Genomic DNA, 17,818 nt, shown 5'->3' on the forward strand with positions numbered 1-17,818 from the left:
ATAGTATTTTATTTTTTTAGTTTTGTCTTTTAAGCTCTTGTATGATTATCTATATTTTCATCTGTTTAAATATTATTGTATTATTTGGGCTTTTAATAGAGCTTCATTGTTTTTATTTGCTTTTTATGCCTCTAGTTGAGCTTAATTTGTGAAATTTCAAGTGTTTCACCTGTTGTTCCGAACACTGAATAACAATGAAGCCCAAAACCTGAAACAAAATTAAACCATTTATCAGACAAAACTTCACTGCAGGCTGTTTACACAGAGCAGAGAGGAGAGGACAAGACAGGAGAGGCTAGAAACATGACAATACTTCAATATAAAAAACATCAGTCATGTTCATATATTTTATTCAAGTTTTTGTACAGAAAATAAACAGTGAGTTCTGATTTCCCAGCTGGACCTGAACGCAGCATCTAATTAGGACAGTTTGTGGGTCACAGAGTGTCTGGAAGTATCTATCGGTCCGTGGCGTGGTGAAGGTCAGAGGTCACGAGGTGAAGGTCAGAGGTCACGAGGTGACGGTCAGAGGTCGGGAGGTGAAGGTCAGAGGTCACGAGGTGACGGTCAGAGGTCGGGAGGTGAAGGTCAGAGGTCACGAGGTGACGGTCAGAGGTCACGAGGTGAAGGTCAGAGGTCAGCTCTTCTCTGCAGGTTTGGAGAAGGAGCCCAGCTGTTTGGTGTTGACGTCCCTCAGCTGCTCCAGCTGTCTCTGTCCCCTCCGGTACAGGTACTCTATGTGCATCACGTCCGTCTTCTTGATGCGGGCGTTCTCCCGGAACTCGTCACGGATTCTGGGGATGAAGCCCGGTTTGTCCTGCCCGGCACGCAGGAACTGTCGGTACAGAGCCAGGACCTGCTTCTGCAGCTTACTGTGCCGCGCCATCAGAGCCAGGACCAGGAGCCACGGGGACAGGGACCAGGGGACAGGCGGTTGGAGGGACAGGAGGCTGGAGGGTTGGGGACCAGGGGGACAGGAGGCTGGATGGACAGGGACCAGGGGACAGGGACCAGGGGGACAGGAGGCTGGATGGACAGGGACCAGGGGACAGGGACCAGGGGGACAGGAGGCTGGATGGACAGGGACTAGGGGACAGGGACCAGGGGACAGGAGGCTAGAGGGACCGGGAGACTCTTAGTGTCTTCAGCTGCAGCCCCTGTGACGTCCACCAGAGGACGCTGTGCTCTGGCTGCTTCTTGTCCTGTCACCGAGTCTGACGTTGGACCCTGAAGGTGTCATGAGTGGAAAGCTGAACACTGAGGACCCTGAACGCACCACGGCGTCCAACTCGTCTCCTCTGGTCCTCCAGGCGTCTCTGAGGCAACGGGGAGCTCTGATAGGCTGAGAGATGTTCTGATATTTGGACAGGAGAGGCTGTTTACACAGAGCAGAGAGGAGAGGACAGCAGAGAAATAAAATGTAGAATATAAGAATTATTATTTGGTTGAAGATTTGTTCCACCAGCTGTTTGTCAAACAATGAACTCTTTCAGAATACAATGGAAACAACATTTTAAAATAATAATTTTAGAGTTTGTTTGTTTGTTTTTTAGTTCTGTAGCAATACGCCTTTCAGAAGAACATGCGTTCTTCTTCTACAGAGCTAATTTTGTGACTTTATAATGAAATCAAGGAGAACAGATCAATCAACACTAATTTAAAAATTCTTCATTGCAAATAAAATACACAAAAAATCGGCTACTAGTGGAAATTTAAAAAACATTTACGAATATGTGATTCATAAAGAAAACTTTCTTTTAATCAATTTTATTACTTTTTAAAATTTGACTTGTAATAAGAAAAGATTTAATCGCAGCTTTGATAATTTAATTTTAAAATGTATTCTGTTTTCATGATAAAAACAGAAGAAAAATGAAGAAGCAAATATTGTTCCACAGCTGACAAAAACTGAACCAAACTTCGGGAATTTTTAATTATAATGTGGAAAACATAAATAATAAATATAAACGGTAATATTACCAGGGTGAGATACGGACACACCAAGAATATCAGTTTGTGTGTATTAGTACTGCAGCAGTTAGAGCAGTAGTAATATTACTATCAGTATACAAAGCGGCTAATTAACTAACTCAAAGTCTAAAACCTGCAGAAACTAAAGTTTTAATACAGAAACTGAAGTTTTAAAACAGAAACTGAGCTAATATTCATGTTAGCTGAACTGAACCAGGTCAGCTTACCTGCGTGACGCGGCGGATTAAACGTGTTTCCGCGGGTTAAACTGGTTCAACCATTAAATCTCCAGTTATTTAACGTCCAGAAACACGAAACTATCAGCTGCACTTCGTTATTGTCTGTGTGAGCTGATGTAAACAGCCTCTGTCTGACCTTACTGCACGTTACAACACCACGGTGACGCTACCGGACTACAAAAACTACAACATCCGGGAAAAGAGATTTCAAAATAAAACTCGTCTCATTTAGGAGCACGAAAAGGAAAAATAAATAAATAGAAAAAAATCTTAAATAGAAAAAAATCCTTTGTCATTGTTGCTAATATGGGTTATTATGATGAGAAAATACTTATATATTTTTTAATATCAGAGATACAGTATCGTGTACCATGATGCAGTTTGATAATGTTATTACTTTTTTGATTTTTAAGTTTGATAATATTATTTTTTTTTTTACATTACACTTCGAGAAGAAAACGTTCCCTTGTTAATGTTATATTAAGAAGGATGAAATAATTGACTTAAATCAGTAACAGTAACCAGCATTTTACAGGAAATCTGTTGAATAAGGGGGGGGAAATAAATAATTTATTTAAAAGAATAAGAAAATAAAGGATAAAGACGATTATGGTGATGATAATAAAAATAATAATAATAATAATAAAGAGAATGCATATCTTTGACAAAAAAACTATGATGTAATAATAAAAAAGAATAATTTAAAAAGTCATAAAAAGTCATATTTAGAAGTATCAGCTGTTGTTACAGCGTCTGTGTGTGAAAGAAATACATTGCTAAATATATAACCTTTTTTTTAAACAATAATTTAAAAAACAAACATAAATGTACTCACCATAGTTCAACAGAGAAGGGGGGATATATACATACAATTGAATACATAAGTATAATAGTAATAATATAAAATATACTACTATTGCTATTTTTTGTTTTCAAGTTCGAGGATCAAATTATATAATTTAACATAAAAATACAGTGAAATCGGGGTTGTTGTTTTTTCCATTAATGTAGGTAAAATTGACTTCTTCCATCTAGTTTCGTATATTCACCTTTATTTCGAAAAACCCGGCACCGGAAGATAATATGTGTGTTTCCGGTTTAGTTTGAAGGTGTCAAATGTCAAAACAGAGCCGCAGTGAGCAGCAGCAACACGGAGGTTTATCCCAGAAAGGCGACAGGTTTTATTCATGTTCTTTATTCTGAAGGTTTTAATAAACATCGTTTCCTGTTTGGAGTTTAATTAAAGACATAACGATTTATTTAACGACGTGAAGCTAACGTTAGCCAGAAGCTAACGGTTTTAGCTTTTTATACATTAATTCATCTGCATTTCAGGCCGGTTATCAACAGTAATCATACATTAATTTAGCATTTATTCATGGTAAAAATATTTTAAATAAGTGTGTCTATTTTTATGGCGCTGTGTCCTTTAAGATGACTGACTTAACTAAAAAAATAAACAGAATCATTAAATTATATTATAATACTTATACCTGCTTATTAGTCAACCCTTTAAATCAGCTGTTATTACCTGGTTATAAAGATATACTTATGTATGTCCCTAATATTTGTTTTCTTAAATCTATTTTGGTTTTCCAGTTTATATAATAAATGTAGAATTGTTTTGAGAAACCTTAAGTGTGTTGCACTGTTCAGACTTAGAAAGTGTTTAAATCAAATTGTATATAACTTAAACATTTAAAATATTTAAACAAATTAATTTAAAACTGGTAAAGAAACAATCAAATATAAATCCATACGGTGAAATTAATACAGTTGTTTTGTGTTTTTATTATGTTATTAAGCAGAAAAGGTTTCAGAGCAAAACATTCAAAAATTGAAAAGTTGTAAAAAGTGTTTTATCGCAAGTAAAATACATTTTATGACAAAATCTGTAATGCAAATAAAAACGATTTAACATCAAGCAAAACAGTTTGTGTTAAATCTGGGGATGTGTGTGTCTGTGTCTGTGTTTTTGCGCGTGTGTGTCTCTGCGTGTGTGCGTACCTGCAGACATGGAGGTGGAGGAGCAGGTGGAGCGGCTGCTGAGCGGTCAGGGGTCAGAGGTCGGCAGCTGTGACGTCGGGCTGGAGCAGAGCAAACCGGCCACGCTGAGGAAGAACGTCACCTACATCGTCTGCGCCGTCATCTTCAACGACAAGGTCGGTCACTGACAGGACGCAGCCAGCTGTCTGGTCAACCAGTCACAGGCTGGTCTATAAGTGTGTGTGTGTGTGTGTGTGTGCAGGAGGAGGTGCTGATGGTGCAGGAGGCGAAGCAGGACTGTTATAAGCAGTGGTACCTGCCTGCAGGGAGGGTGGAGGTTGGGGAGAGTCTGGAGGAGGCGCTGAGGAGGGAGGTGAGACACACACACACACACACACACACACACACACACACATTGTTCCTGTTACCTGGCTCACCTCTGTGTGTGTGTGTGCAGGTGAAGGAGGAGGCGGGGTTTGACTGTGAGCCCGTCACCTTGCTGCTGATCCAGGAGCAGGGACCTCAGTGGATCCGCTTCGTCTTCCTCGCCAATGTCACAGGTCAGAGGTCACACACACACACACACACACACACACACACAAGCCTTGCGTACACCGGTCTACCAGAAGATTTAAAAATGGCGAGCGAAGAAACAGTGACCCCGGCAGTGCGATATGAATTTAAATATATAAGTAGTTTCAGTTTACACTGAATGTTATCACATAACTTACAAAACTGTTCAAAGTCAAGTAAAAACATATGCATAAACAAATGCAGAATATTTAGCTAAAATATAATAAATATCATCTTGATACATTACCAGTTCAGTTAATTGATGCGTCTCCGTCACTAAAATTATTAATGTTAATTCATTTATGTTGCAGATTATGTACTATGTGTAAAGTATACATAGCTATGTCATTTAGAAAGTTATACATGTTTATTGTGTTAACAGACCGACAGTCCGCTATTATTTGTTATTGTTATTTATAAATAACTGTTATTGTACTGTACTGTAAAATAAAATTTTAAGAAATCACTGAACACATCTCCATGGTGAGTTATGCACAGCTGCTTTTATGAAACTATGTAGTGGCCAAATTCATCCAGGATCAATGAAATATTCAGGCTTTATCCACTTTATGGCATTTTGTTTTTTTTTCCTAAATTGTGGAGATTCAACTTTAAAGCATCTTCTTTCATTTCCACATATATACGGCAGAGTGCTGATGCCAAAGACACATCATGTCTGAACTAGTCTTGAAGTGCTGAATATAAGCAGGACGTCCAATTACACAATGATGCACACCTGCACTCTGAAGGATGTTCTATTAGTGCGTTATACCAGTGAAAGGAAGCACTCTGGCCTCTGGAGGACCCGACTCCGAAGAAAGGATCCTACCAAGGAAGGATCCTTGACTTTGGGATACAGACACACACACTGAGTCAGTGGATGTTTTCTCTGCAGCTTCAGCCTTTTTTTTCTTTTATTTGACATTTATTATCTTACCGGAGAAACCAAACAACTGTAGATTACTTTATTTTCTCTCTGTTTGTCTCTGTGTGTCTCCGTGTGTCTCTTAATATGTCGTTTGTCTCTGTCTGTCCCCGTCTGTCCCTGTCTCTCAGGTGGGACTCTGAAGGGTCTGTCCGCAGCAGATCAGGAGTCTCTTCAGGCGTCCTGGTGGGACAGACAGTCTGCTCTCCCTCTGAGAGGACGAGACATCCTCCGTCTCATCGACTGCGGACTCAAGTAGGACATGAATGTCTCTGAGTCTTTGTCCTTTCACAGTTTTACCTCCTACAGGAAGTCTCTACATTTACATGTTTATGTTCTGTTGTTGGAGATCAGTGTAGGTCTCCAAGAAGAACTTTTTTGGATGTGGGTGAGAGATTAACTGGGCCGAAGGGAGGGAACCTGGGCTGCCTCATGTTTTGTACCCATCACATAACAAAGTCAATAAATACACTACCGGTCAAAAGTTTTAGAACACCCCAATTTTTCCAGTTTTTTATTGAAATTCAAGCAGTTCAAGTCAAATGAACAGCTTGAAAGGGTACAAAGGTAAGTGGTGAACTGCCAGAGGTAAATAAAAAAGGTAAGCTTAACCAAAACTGAAAAATAATGTACATTTCAGAATTATACAAGTAGGCCTTTTTCAGGGAACAAGAAATGGGTTAACAACTTAACTCTATGGAGTCTCGAGCTATTTTGTCCATTTTTGAATTCTTTTCATGTCTTTGTAAGTCATTTTGTGTCATTTTGTGTCTTTTTTAAGTCATTTTGTGTCTTTTTTAAGTCATTTTGTGTCTTTTGGTGTCTTTTTTTTGTCATTTTGTGTCTTTCTTTGTCATTTTGTGTCTTTTTTTTAGTCCTTTAGTCCAACATAAAATGTGATTTTGAATCTTTTTTTTTACTTTCAAAACACTATCATGATCAATAAAGAATTTTAAATGTTGCAAATGTGCATAAATTTCATAGTACACTGAGACATTAAACTGCATAATTTTCAATTTAATTCTGGAAAAGTTGGTGTGTTCTAAAACTTTTGACCAGTAGTGTATATTTGACAAAAAAGTTGCGTTTTGACTTCAACTGTCGGCCAGAGCATGCAGACACAAACCCTTTGAACATTTGTATTTCTCAGAGGAATTCCTTAGACCAGCTACTGACTCTGGCTGCCTTGCTGCTTTCAGGTACCGTCAGGATCCCTGGCATCCCGTCACGTTACCCGTGGACCTGAGCTGCCGCCACGTGCTGCAGAGACTCGTCCTGGTCTTCACCAACGCTCAGGAGCAGATCTGGCTCCTGCTCATCAAAGGTACCGGACCGATCAGCAGATCTAACGTCAGATTTTTAGATGCTGAGCTAACTCTGTGTCTCCACCCCGCAGTGCCGGCGCTCCACCTCCCGACGGCAGCGGCGGTGAAAACCCACGCAGTGACGTGGGCGGCCAACATGGTGGTGCAGGAGGCCATGCCGTCGGCGTACTACGACCAGGACGTTAACACGCTGGGCGTCTTCAGCCTGCAGCACAACGGACGGCAGCACGGGAAGACAGACGGCGTGTGCTTCAACACACTGGTGGCGCTGGTGCCGGACCGCGTGCAGCGCAATGAGGACGGCGAGAAGGTGGAGTGGACGGGGACGGGGCTGCCTCCGCCCATAGAGAACCCTCGATACATCTGGCACAAAATCCAGAAACAAACACTGAGAGAGAAACTGCTGGAGAAGACCAAAAACACGTCCATCCTACCCGTCCACAGCCTGTACTGACCACCCGGCAGACTCTTATTGTGAAAGGAACTGCTGGCTTTAAGAAGGGAGCTTTTATTTTGAAAGAAAGTCTAATTTTAATGTGAGTTTAAATGTGGAAAGAGCAATAAAATATGTCTGATTTTATAAGAATTATAATATATAGTGTGAAAAACGGCCTCAAATCACTATTTGGCGGCCCTTAATTATGCATAACTTTAAACCTTGATATGAATTAAACAGGTGAGTTATATAAATATCCATCTCCCTCACAGCTGTCACAAAGGGGGAAATTATTTGTAGACACCCAACCTGTTCTTTGTTTCAGGCTGTAAACATGTTTATTTTTGATGTAAAGTTGGACACTTTAACATGGAGCTCTATGAGGACTGACTCGCTCTTGGAGCCAGCCTCAAGTGGCCAATCAGTGAACTGCAGCTTGTGGCACTTCCTTCTTGGCTTCACGTTTCAGCCCCAGAGGTCTCTGGGTGATCGACGGCTGTTGACTATAGGAGGATCCCGTCATGGGATCGCTCCCTGGTGCTTTTTTCTCGCCTCTTAATTTGCCTTCAAAGTGCAACAGATTCATTCATTTAACTTTAAAACTAAATGGGGGCAGTGGTCAGCTCTGCTTCCTCACACAGTCCAAACACATGCAGCTAAGGTTTAAATGGTGACTCTACATTGTCCGTAGAACTGTATGAGAGCGTGAATGGTTGTCAGCCCTATGATAGTGTGGAGACCTGTCCAGGGTGGGTCAAATAAACGGTTAATGATAATTAATGAATGCACAAATTGTTAATGTTATAACAATGTTATTCCAGGGAACATGTCTCCCACGATGATGATAAAAAAATCCCTGTAGGCTAGTTTTATATATCACAATATGTGTATACCAGAAAATTAATATCTGCACATTCAAAATAAATGTTAACGAGTGTTATGTGTTCTTTACATTTTCTTTGAAGTGTAAAATAAACAAATGCAGAACAAAATGTGCTGAAGGTGTTTTAATTGTCTCCATATTGAGACAGAGGGAAACTCACTGGTTTTATTATGAGGTGCGTAGTTTCAGAATTCTTGCAAACAAAAGATTAAATACAAAATAATCAAAGTTCACATGTCACTTATTTTCATAAATGTCACTTTATTGCACTTAACATTATAATATATATTATTATATCATATATAATATTTGTCTCCGTCCCTCATGTCTGCTCCGCCGGCTGCTCCACCTTCACCTTCTTCACGTAGTTGTCGTTGAGGCTCTTCAGGTGCTTGGTTCGGTTCTCCAGGCGGACGACCCACTCCTCCCTTAGCCTGGACACACACACACACACACACACACACACAGGCAGGTCTCAGTAAACAGGCAAGGTTTCCCTTAAATCACCAGCTTGTAAAGTCTTCTATTTCACAGCTTGCAGAGCTAAAATTTCATATTTTTCCACAAACAGGCTGGACAAAAAGTCACCTGGAGCTCCAAAGTTTTAAATATGACAGCAAATATCTGCACCAGAAAACCAAATGGCGTTGTGTCTGGATTAAAAATCTGATCTGGAGGAAGTTAATCAGGAGGAGGAGCTGTGTCTGGATGACTGCTGGTACAGCTCTAATACATCAGTCTGAATCCAAAATAAAGAGATTTATCAGTGATTTAATGTGAAAAAAACGATCTAAAGGATGCAGAAATAACTCCAACATGATGCTGATGTGGAAACAGTCTGAATTGATGCTTTGTCAGGTCTGTCTGAAGAACACAAGAGCACTGCTGTTAAAATGATGGCTTTCTCCATGGAGTCTGGTTTAGGAGAGCCAAACTCATTTCTTTTCTGTCCCCACAGTGTTGTCTGTCCCCTCTGTGTGTAGAGCAGCTCTGAGGTCAGATTTAGTGTCTGAGTCGAGGCAGATCTTGTATCTCGGTGACAGCTGCGGTGTTATCACTGTCACATCAGCGTCTCACTTCACTCTTTATTTCACCATCAATCAAACACACACCATCACTGTGTGTGTGTGTGTGTGTGTGTGCAGGAGATGGAAAATGAAAACGTGTCTGAATGAGTGTAAGAGACAAAGACAAAGAGAGACAAAGAGATTACAGACATACTCTACGTGAGTCAATGCGTGTGTGTGTGTGTGTGTGTGTGTGTTCATCTGTGTGTGTGTGTTCGTCTGTGTGTGTGTGTGTGTGTGTGTGTGTGTGTGTGTGAGAGTGTGTGTGTGTGTGTGTGTCTGTGTGTGTGAGTGTGTGTGTGTGTGTGTGTGTGTGTGTGTGTGTGTGTTTGTGAAACCTAACCCTGACTGTCAGCTGTCCTCGATGTGTCTTCGCCACCTTCCTGACGTGTTTTTTGGATTATTCCATTTGTCCTTTCAGCTGCTGATAATCCACCTGACCCCAGCAGAGACAGACAGACAGGGAGACACGAAGACAGACAGACAGAGGGACAGAGGGACAGAGAGACAGACAGACAGACAGACAGACAGAGGGACAGAGGGACAGAGAGACAGACAGACAGACAGACAGACAGACAGACAGATGGACAGATCCAATAAGGCCTCAGATTACATCTACTAAGTGGAAAAACCTCTGATCGTTGGTGTAGTTTTCTCATCCCGACTCTCAGGCATCGTTCAGTGAAACCCCTTTGCATCAATATTGGAAGTATCTGGGACAGCTTGTCACTTCCTGCCAATTACATGCATAGTGGGTTTTCAAAATAAACTTCTCTTTTACTTCGGACCATTAATTGTTGGGATAAAACAGCAGGTTTGGGCTAAAAAAGCAGTGACTTCAACAGAAATCTATCCAACGCTGTTTCATATGGGACACAAATTGTCCTCCTGGGTCAAAGCCTGAAGTTTGTTTGACCCGTCTACCATCACAGCCTGTTCTCATCCAATCTGCGTACAAATAACACGTCTTCAGGCGAGGTGGAGTATGAAACACAAAGTGTCAGGGTGGGAGGGAGAGGAGGGGAGGGTCAACAAACCAGGACTTTCACCAGGAGACATGAAAAAAAGACATAAAAAGACAAAATGATCAATAAAAGACACAAAATTACAAAAAAAGACTAAATTACAAAAAATGACAAAAAATACAATATTACCCCCCAAAAAAGATGTAAAATAACAAAAAAGGATGCAAAATGACAAAAAAGACATGCAATGACTCAAAACAGACATAAAATGACATAAAATGTCCAAAAAAGATGTAAAATTACCAAAGAGACGTAAAATGACCAAAAAAAGACGTAAACTGTCCAAAAAAGATGAAAAATGTCCAAAAGATATAAAATTACAAAAAGGTTGTAAAATTACCAAAGAGACGTAAAATGGCCAAAAAAGACATAAAATGTCCAAAAAAAGACATAAAATGTCCAAAAGAAGATATAAAATGACCAAAAAAAAGTTACAAAAAAAGTTGTAAAATGACAAACAATAAGACATAAAATTACCAAAAAAGACGTAAAATTACAAACAAAAAGACAAAAAAGAGACCATAAATGTCTCCCAGCAGAACAGTGTTGGTTCCCCATGTTTTACCAAAGTGCAGCATGTGATTCAAACATCTCTTAACTTCCTGCATCACGTTTTTACTGAACTATGTCACTTTCAGTAGTCACATTGTCCTCTTACCTACTTCACTTCCAGCATTTACATCATTTATTTTCTCTTTAAACTGTCTTTTAGAGCCGAACCAGGAACTGTTTGGCCCTGACCTTAGAGAAGTGCTGCCGGAGCAAAAATTCAACCAAACCAAAGGTTTTTGTTCCAGCAGTAAATCTTACCATGTCCTGAGACTCTCATAGGAGTCTATGGGAGCTGTGGTAGAGACTCTCATAGGAGTCTATGGGAGCTGTGGTAGAGACTCTCATAGGAGTCTATGGGAGCTGCGGTAGAGACTCTCATAGCTGCGGTAGAGACTCTCATAGGAGTCTATGGGAGCTGCGGTAGAGACTCTCATAGGAGTCAATGGGAGCTGTGGTAGAGACTCTCATAGGAGTCTATGGGAGCTGTGGTAGAGACTCTCATAGGAGTCAATGGGAGCTGTGGTAGAGACTCTCATAGGAGTCTATGGGAGCTGTGGTAGAGACTCTCATAGCAGTCAATGGTCGCTGTGGTAGAGACTCTCATAGGAGTCAATGGGAGCTGTGGTAGAGACTCTCATAGGAGTCAATGGGAGCAGGTTGAAGAGAGCCGCTTGTTCCCTCTGAGTGGAGCTGCACGGGACACAAAACCTTCCAACAAGTCTGTTTAACGTTGGATCAAATTGTGGAACTACTTGACCTTTAACATCGAGCTTCATCACTCAACACATTTTACAGTTAAAATATGAAGAGAAGTCTGTTGTTATGTCTGTGGTTAAGATGTGAAAATCCCTTGCTGTGCACCAGGCTTTATCTGTGATTTCAGCCCTCGTTGGAGATCAGAAATGGAAACCGTCCTTCAACAACATTTTATTCAATCACAGCATTCCTTCCACATTAACTGAAGAAGAAGTCCAAATGTTGTTATCGAGACCAGAATATCTTCTAATTTCAGCCTCTGCGTGTCAGCCGGCCTCTGTCACTCATCTCCCCACGATTATCACCTCCGCCCATTTTTTTCCAGAGTCTGGCCGGGTCACAAATAACGGACACAATTAGCGGGGACTAGAGCCGGGGTCAGGCGGGCGGCTGAGGAACCAGGGGCTACATTGTAATAGATAGCTGGGGGATTAGGAGATACACGGCCCTGATAGGAGGGGGATTAGGCCTACAGTGTAATGGATAGCAGGGGGATTAGGTGTGATGGGCTGAGGAGGCGCTGAGGTTAGAGGAGGAGAAGCCGGAGTTAGGAGGGATACGGCTAATAGCTGGTTTAATGCCAAGAGGTGAAGGTTTAATAGGAGGATGTATAGACATATACACCTGAGAATCCCATCAGAGTGTAATGAAGCTATATAATCTGTCAAACAACAAGATAAGATCGAATTTATTCATCCAGAGAGAAACAACTGCACAATAAATTAGGGAAGAGTGAAAATATAAACCGGAAATACATCCAGAGCTCTGCTACACCAGACTCCATTGAGAAAACCATCATTTTAACAGCAGTGTTCTTGTGGTCTTGCAGACCTGACAAAGCATCAATTCAGACTGTTTCCACATCAGCGTCATGTTGGAGTTATTTTAGCATCCTTTAGATGTGTTTATTGGACTTCCACAGCAGCTACAGAGCACCAGGACGGGTTATTTATTTCACACACAGAAGATGACAGTTAATTTCGGCATTTAAAAAAAATAAGAATCAAGCTCTAAGACAAGCTGCAGAGAGCGAAATGTGTCCTGCAGCAGGCGAGTTTTGTTTTTATCTGATTGCAGGAAAAGTGTTTGCTCTGTAACTGCAGCAGCTGTTGATGAGTGGCGCCTCCTGCAGGCCAGAGGAGTGATGATACAAAACAATCTATAAAACAGGTTTATCAATAATTATCAGCCACTGCAGCCAGGAGCCAAAAGCAGAGGATAAGAACAAAGAGCTGTCCTGTTCTTCTTCTCTGTGACAATAAAAACATCTTTATAAAGCTGGTGATGATGAGACTCTGGAGCGCCAAGTACCTCCTGTTGCTCTGCAGGTTTACGAGGAGAGTTCAGGTTCCAGGTCCTGATCATCATTACTGAGACCTTTAACAAGCGGTCCGGCTGCAGGCTCGAGTGTTTGTCCTGGCATGTCCTCTGGTCCCAGAGAGACGAAGACAGGCCGTTTGTATGACAGCGTCTGTTTTTAGAAGTGTCTATGTGCCACACAGTCACATGTCGGCCAACAGTCTGATCACACACCACAAAGACACTTCATCCATGAAGAACTTCTCCTGGGTGGAGCTCTGGGAGGTGGGGACCAGGTGGTGGAGGAGAAAAGGTGTCCAAAGCTTCAAACATCAGCCCAACATTTTAAGGAAAGTTTTTTGGAGGACTCAGCAGGAGCATGAGAAGAAAAAAACTGTGACAACAGACCGACGCAGCAAGCAGTGTTACCAACTTAGCGACTGTCTCTATATTTAGTTTATTCAGACCCTCTAGAGACTCTTTGTCTCTATATTTAGACTATTCAGACCCTCTAGACACTCTTTGTCTCTATATTTAGACTATTCAGACCCTCTAGAGACTCTTTGTCTCTATATATAGACTATTCAGACCCACTAGAGACTCTTTTTCAAAAAAGCAACTAGCTACAAATCTAGCGACTTTTTCTGGTGTTACTGGATACTTTTGGAGACTCGTTCCTACTCTTCTGAGCAAGTAGCAGGCGATGTCCCAAAGCACTCACAAGCGGCCCAGTCCTCCTGCAGCAGGTACTTTCTGAGTCGCTAACTGGTGAAGTTGGGCAGATCTTCTCTCCCAAGCCACACCCATAGCGGCACACTAAAGGGAAAAGTACCTGATGGAAACACCTATTCTCATGATAAGTTTATGGTCTCAATTGTTAGGTTCAAGTCTTCTTCAGTGCAGCATGATGTTAATTTAGTAGATTATGGTCCAACAGAGCAGGAAGCAGGGGAGGGGTTAGGGTGGGGCTACAGCATGATTGACAGGTCTCAAACACTGTGCACTTTAACCTTGCACAGTGTTTTTACATCATCACAGTTAGAAACGTCTTGTTCAGTGTCAGTGGGACTAAAAGACTCTAGCGTTAGCTGATGTGTAGCATTCGCCCGGCTCCTGATCTGTTCTGCACATGTGCCGGTTGCAAAAAAACCAAGATGGCGATGGCCAAAAGGTCGAACTCGAGGCTTTGCGGCAGGTGACGTCCTAAATGTATAAAACTATCTGACATACTGTTATTACATTCCTTTTCATTTTTCAGTGTACCTTTACTTTCAGACTTTAAAAGACTAATATGCAATATTTACATTTAAAATTGCCTGAAAAGGACTCCACTAATGCTTTTTCTTACATGTTTCAGACATGTTTAATCATTTTAATCAAGGTAACGCTTCATGTCTGTCCACTGTCAGTGCATCTCATCCTCTTAACTTTTTATCCAGAGTTCACCAGACTGTACCAGAGAAACTCTGAGAAATTTTTATTGTCAAACAGCTTCATTCAATGTTTTCACTGGTTTTAATCAGTTAGTTTAGAGAGAAGGATTCTGCTGCTGAACCAGCAACACTGAAGAAATCTGAAACTCACTGTGATTATCAGAAAATGACATATTCTGATAATGTTTTGGGATATTTTATCGTCTCCCTGAGGACGGTGTTGTGTTCTTTCAATCAGGTGAAAGTTTCAGACATTAAACGCATTTTTTTCTCCATCAGTGGGAGCAGACTGCCAGACTGTCACTGTGAGCAGTTAGTAACTTGTTTGTGTGTAACTGAGAGTAATCTATTACTTGCTCAGGGCGCTCCTGTTCCTCCGCTGCTCCTCACTCTCAGCATGTTGGCTGTCGTTGACGATTCGTTTCTCCCAGAATGTTTTGATGTGCAGCCGGTCGTGGATCAGAGCCAAGTTCATCTGCACACACACACACACACACACACACACACATGGGTCATAATATAATACAAACATAAAGAAGTCTTTTGAGATTACAGAGAATCTCCACGTAGAGCGTCACAGCCTCCTGCTGGTTTACAGTCCCTCTGCAGCGGGAAACAGTGACGTCAAAGTGATGTTACAGTGATGTCACAGTGATTGTCAGTGATGTCACTCCAGGTGGCAATCTCCAGGTCTGAGCAGGGAGGCAAACCAGGAAGTGCCTTAAGCTGCATTCTACCAAAAATTCCAGCAGGGGGTGCTGACAGCGGCTGCAGAAGCATTTGTGTCCATTCATTTCAATACAAAATGAGAAAACTTCTCACTTGATTTATTACCTCAGAAATGTTTTTAGGACAACACTATAGTCTCAATCTGATCTTAATAGTGTAAATAATGGCCCCATTTAGAAGAAAATAGAAGACAAAGAATCGTATGATTTGGGGCGTGGCTACCCTTGATTGACAGGTGGAGTCTGTCTCCTAGTCCCTGACTCTGTCTCCTAGTCCCCGAGTCTGTCTCCTAGTCCTCCACTTTGTCTCCTAGTCCCTCACTCTGTCTCCCAGTCCCTTACTCTGTCTTCTGGTCCCTGAATCTGTCTCCTAGTCCCTCACTCTGTGTCCTAGTCCCTCACTCTGTGTCCTAGTCCCTGACTCTGTCTCCTAGTCCCTCACTCTGTGTCCTAGTCCCTCACTCTGTGTCCTAGTCCCTGACTCTGTCTCCTAGTCCCTCACTCTGTGTCCTAGTCCCTGACTCTGTCTCCTATTCCCTGACTCTGTCTCCTAGTCCCTCACTCTGTCTCCTAGTCCCTGGTTCTGTGGCTATCTTTGATTGACAGGTCACTAACAAGGCGAGCCGTCATCAGGAGAGAAGCAGAACAATGCGTATCCACGACAACGTATCAATAAAGTTATTATAACTTTATACATTTATAAAACATTATATATATATAGACACACACACACACACACATATTATACATATATGTGTGTGTGAATATATATATTATATATTCATTGATCAGTCGAGCATTTAATGTTCATTTTCTTCATTTTCAGCCCATCAGGTGGATCAATCATGTTATTATGAATCTAAGTTGTCTTATTGCTCAGTTTTATTACCCGAAATAAAGTTATTCTAATGAAAAAGATCTTCAGCAGCTGTTCCTGTGTTTAATAAACAATCTTCTCTCTGTGCTGCTGGCTGACAAACAGTTTTATTGTGAATCTGATTATTTTGATTTATTATCTGTTTATTATCTGTCCTCTGGGGATCTATGTCATTTTTTTGTTGCATCATATATCTATATAATGCATATGGAATATATTTAGCAATGGTGTTGTTTTTTATTTATTTTTGGGGTTTTCTCATTGTAACCTGAGCTCTTATAATATAACATTTCTTATAAAGTGTGTCTCCAAAATGCAGAATCTTTGACCTTTCAGGACAAAAATGTCACTTTGAAACTCGATAATTGTAATGTAATTACAGCATCATATTTATGTTTATCAACGTTATTGACAGTGTTATTAACAATACCAGCATTATAAAATAAAAAATACTTTTAAATGGAATAAAATGAAAAACAAATTAACAATAAGTAACTTTACACCAGTGAAACTTTACAAAACAGTTTCATATATTTTTATGTTATTAAATTATCATTATTATCATCATGTCTGATCAACATATCAAGAAACAATATTAGTATAGTATAACAGCTATTCTAACTGAATCCCATAATAACAATAAAAATAATGATAATAATAATAATAATGATATATTATTATTACTATTATTATTATTATTATTATTATTATTATTATTATTATAACTGCACATATTGTATATAATGAGAACTTCTGATCAGTTTTATACTTCAAGCTGTTAAATCATACAAAAAAATTTCACAGGGAGTTAAATTATTACTTATGATAGTCAAACAACACATCAGGTCTGAAAAAGCAACAAATTATGAATAAATATATAAACTGAATCCCACTAATGAGTCATTAAATCCTCCCATAATAATACTTTTCATTAGTTTAGACACATTTCAAGTTATTAACTGTATTAATTTGAACAAATTAATAGCTGAAAGATAAAATTATATTTTGATGATAAACAGGTGAAATGTTTTAGGTTTACTGAATTAAAAAAACATTTTTAAAAAAGAATTAAAAGAATTAAAAACAGAAAAACAAACCTTCAGAGCTTCAGCTGAGAGTCCGATAACTGCACTGGGTGGATCAGAGAGAGAGAGAGAGAGAGAGAGAGAGAGAGAGAGAGAGAGAGAGAGAGAGAGTGTGTGTGTGTGTGTGTGTGTGTGTGTGTGTGTGTCAGCAGAAGTAAATGTTTTACAAGTGAAACTCCCGTCAGACTGTAAATCTGTCAGTAAATCAGATCTCTCTCTCTCTCTGTGAAGTCAGTGAGCTGGAATCTGACTGGTCTGCAGGGACACACTGGGGGTGAGAGACATGGACGGACAGAGAGAGAAGGGAGAGGAGGAGGAGGAGGAGTGATGGAGATGGAGGGAGGATGGAGGGAGAAATCAAAGGTGTGAATGAACTTATTTATAGACGCAGTTTTTTATTTCTTGACTGGATTTAATGTCTCTTCTCTGATTGGCCGATGAACAGTTTGTAGTATTTATAAAGTCGTTTCATGTTTTTATCCCCTGTGACCCAGGACACTTTTACTTTTTCAACAACAGACAAAGTCATTTTTTGTTTTTATTTTATTGTGTTGGTATAACCTGATGTTTTATAATCAGTCTCTAATAAAGTTTACAGTCAATCAGACAATAATGTTTCTTTTAAACACTAAAACCACAAACGTTTGCTCCCATTACA

The 17,818-nt window shown here is 40.4% G+C and overlaps 3 protein-coding genes across 3 annotated transcripts; 1 reads left to right on the top strand and 2 right to left on the bottom strand.

Annotated features, from left to right (window-relative positions):
- Positions 1–321: 321 nt before the first annotated feature.
- On the bottom strand, positions 322–1,054 carry sdhaf1 (succinate dehydrogenase complex assembly factor 1). The gene has a single exon (XM_059337570.1). The coding sequence runs from the start codon at positions 884–886 to the stop codon at positions 638–640; it is 249 nt and encodes an 82-aa protein (XP_059193553.1). The 5' UTR covers positions 887–1,054; the 3' UTR covers positions 322–637.
- A 2,258-nt stretch (positions 1,055–3,312) lies between these two features.
- Positions 3,313–8,434, top strand: nudt18 (nudix (nucleoside diphosphate linked moiety X)-type motif 18). Its single transcript, XM_059337360.1, has 7 exons — positions 3,313–3,388; positions 4,224–4,372; positions 4,459–4,569; positions 4,654–4,756; positions 5,826–5,949; positions 6,894–7,018; positions 7,091–8,434. The coding sequence occupies exons 2-7, from the start codon at positions 4,226–4,228 to the stop codon at positions 7,471–7,473; spliced, it is 993 nt and encodes a 330-aa protein (XP_059193343.1). The 5' UTR covers positions 3,313–3,388; positions 4,224–4,225; the 3' UTR covers positions 7,474–8,434.
- Positions 8,435–8,660: 226 nt separating this feature from the next.
- On the bottom strand, positions 8,661–17,200 carry LOC131974179 (protein FAM240B). Its single transcript, XM_059336370.1, has 3 exons — positions 17,173–17,200; positions 14,824–14,945; positions 8,661–8,772 (listed from the first exon to the last, which is right to left on the bottom strand). Exons 2-3 carry the CDS (start codon positions 14,943–14,945, stop codon positions 8,661–8,663), a joined length of 234 nt encoding a protein of 77 aa, XP_059192353.1. The 5' UTR covers positions 17,173–17,200.
- Positions 17,201–17,818: the final 618 nt, after the last annotated feature.

This window comes from Centropristis striata, chromosome 7 (assembly GCF_030273125.1).
Source record: "Centropristis striata isolate RG_2023a ecotype Rhode Island chromosome 7, C.striata_1.0, whole genome shotgun sequence".
Lineage (NCBI taxonomy): Eukaryota > Metazoa > Chordata > Actinopteri > Perciformes > Serranidae > Centropristis > Centropristis striata.

What these genes read in the sequence shown, in the direction of transcription:
- sdhaf1 (XM_059337570.1), bottom strand. Translation starts at nt 886, where the DNA reads ATGGCGCGGCACAGTAAGCTGCAGAAGCAGGTCCTGGCTCTGTACCGA.
- nudt18 (XM_059337360.1), top strand. Translation starts at nt 4,226, where the DNA reads ATGGAGGTGGAGGAGCAGGTGGAGCGGCTGCTGAGCGGTCAGGGGTCA. An exon ending in AGGAGGCGCTGAGGAGGGAG is followed by an intron (nt 4,570 to 4,653) that starts GTGAGACACACA and finishes GTGTGTGTGCAG; the next exon opens with GTGAAGGAGGAGGCGGGGTT. An exon ending in CTGGCTCCTGCTCATCAAAG is followed by an intron (nt 7,019 to 7,090) that starts GTACCGGACCGA and finishes TCCACCCCGCAG; the next exon opens with TGCCGGCGCTCCACCTCCCG.
- LOC131974179 (XM_059336370.1), bottom strand. Translation starts at nt 14,945, where the DNA reads ATGAACTTGGCTCTGATCCACGACCGGCTGCACATCAAAACATTCTGG. An exon ending in AACAGGAGCGCCCTGAGCAA is followed by an intron (nt 8,773 to 14,823) that starts GTAATAGATTAC and finishes GTGTGTGTCCAG; the next exon opens with GCTAAGGGAGGAGTGGGTCG.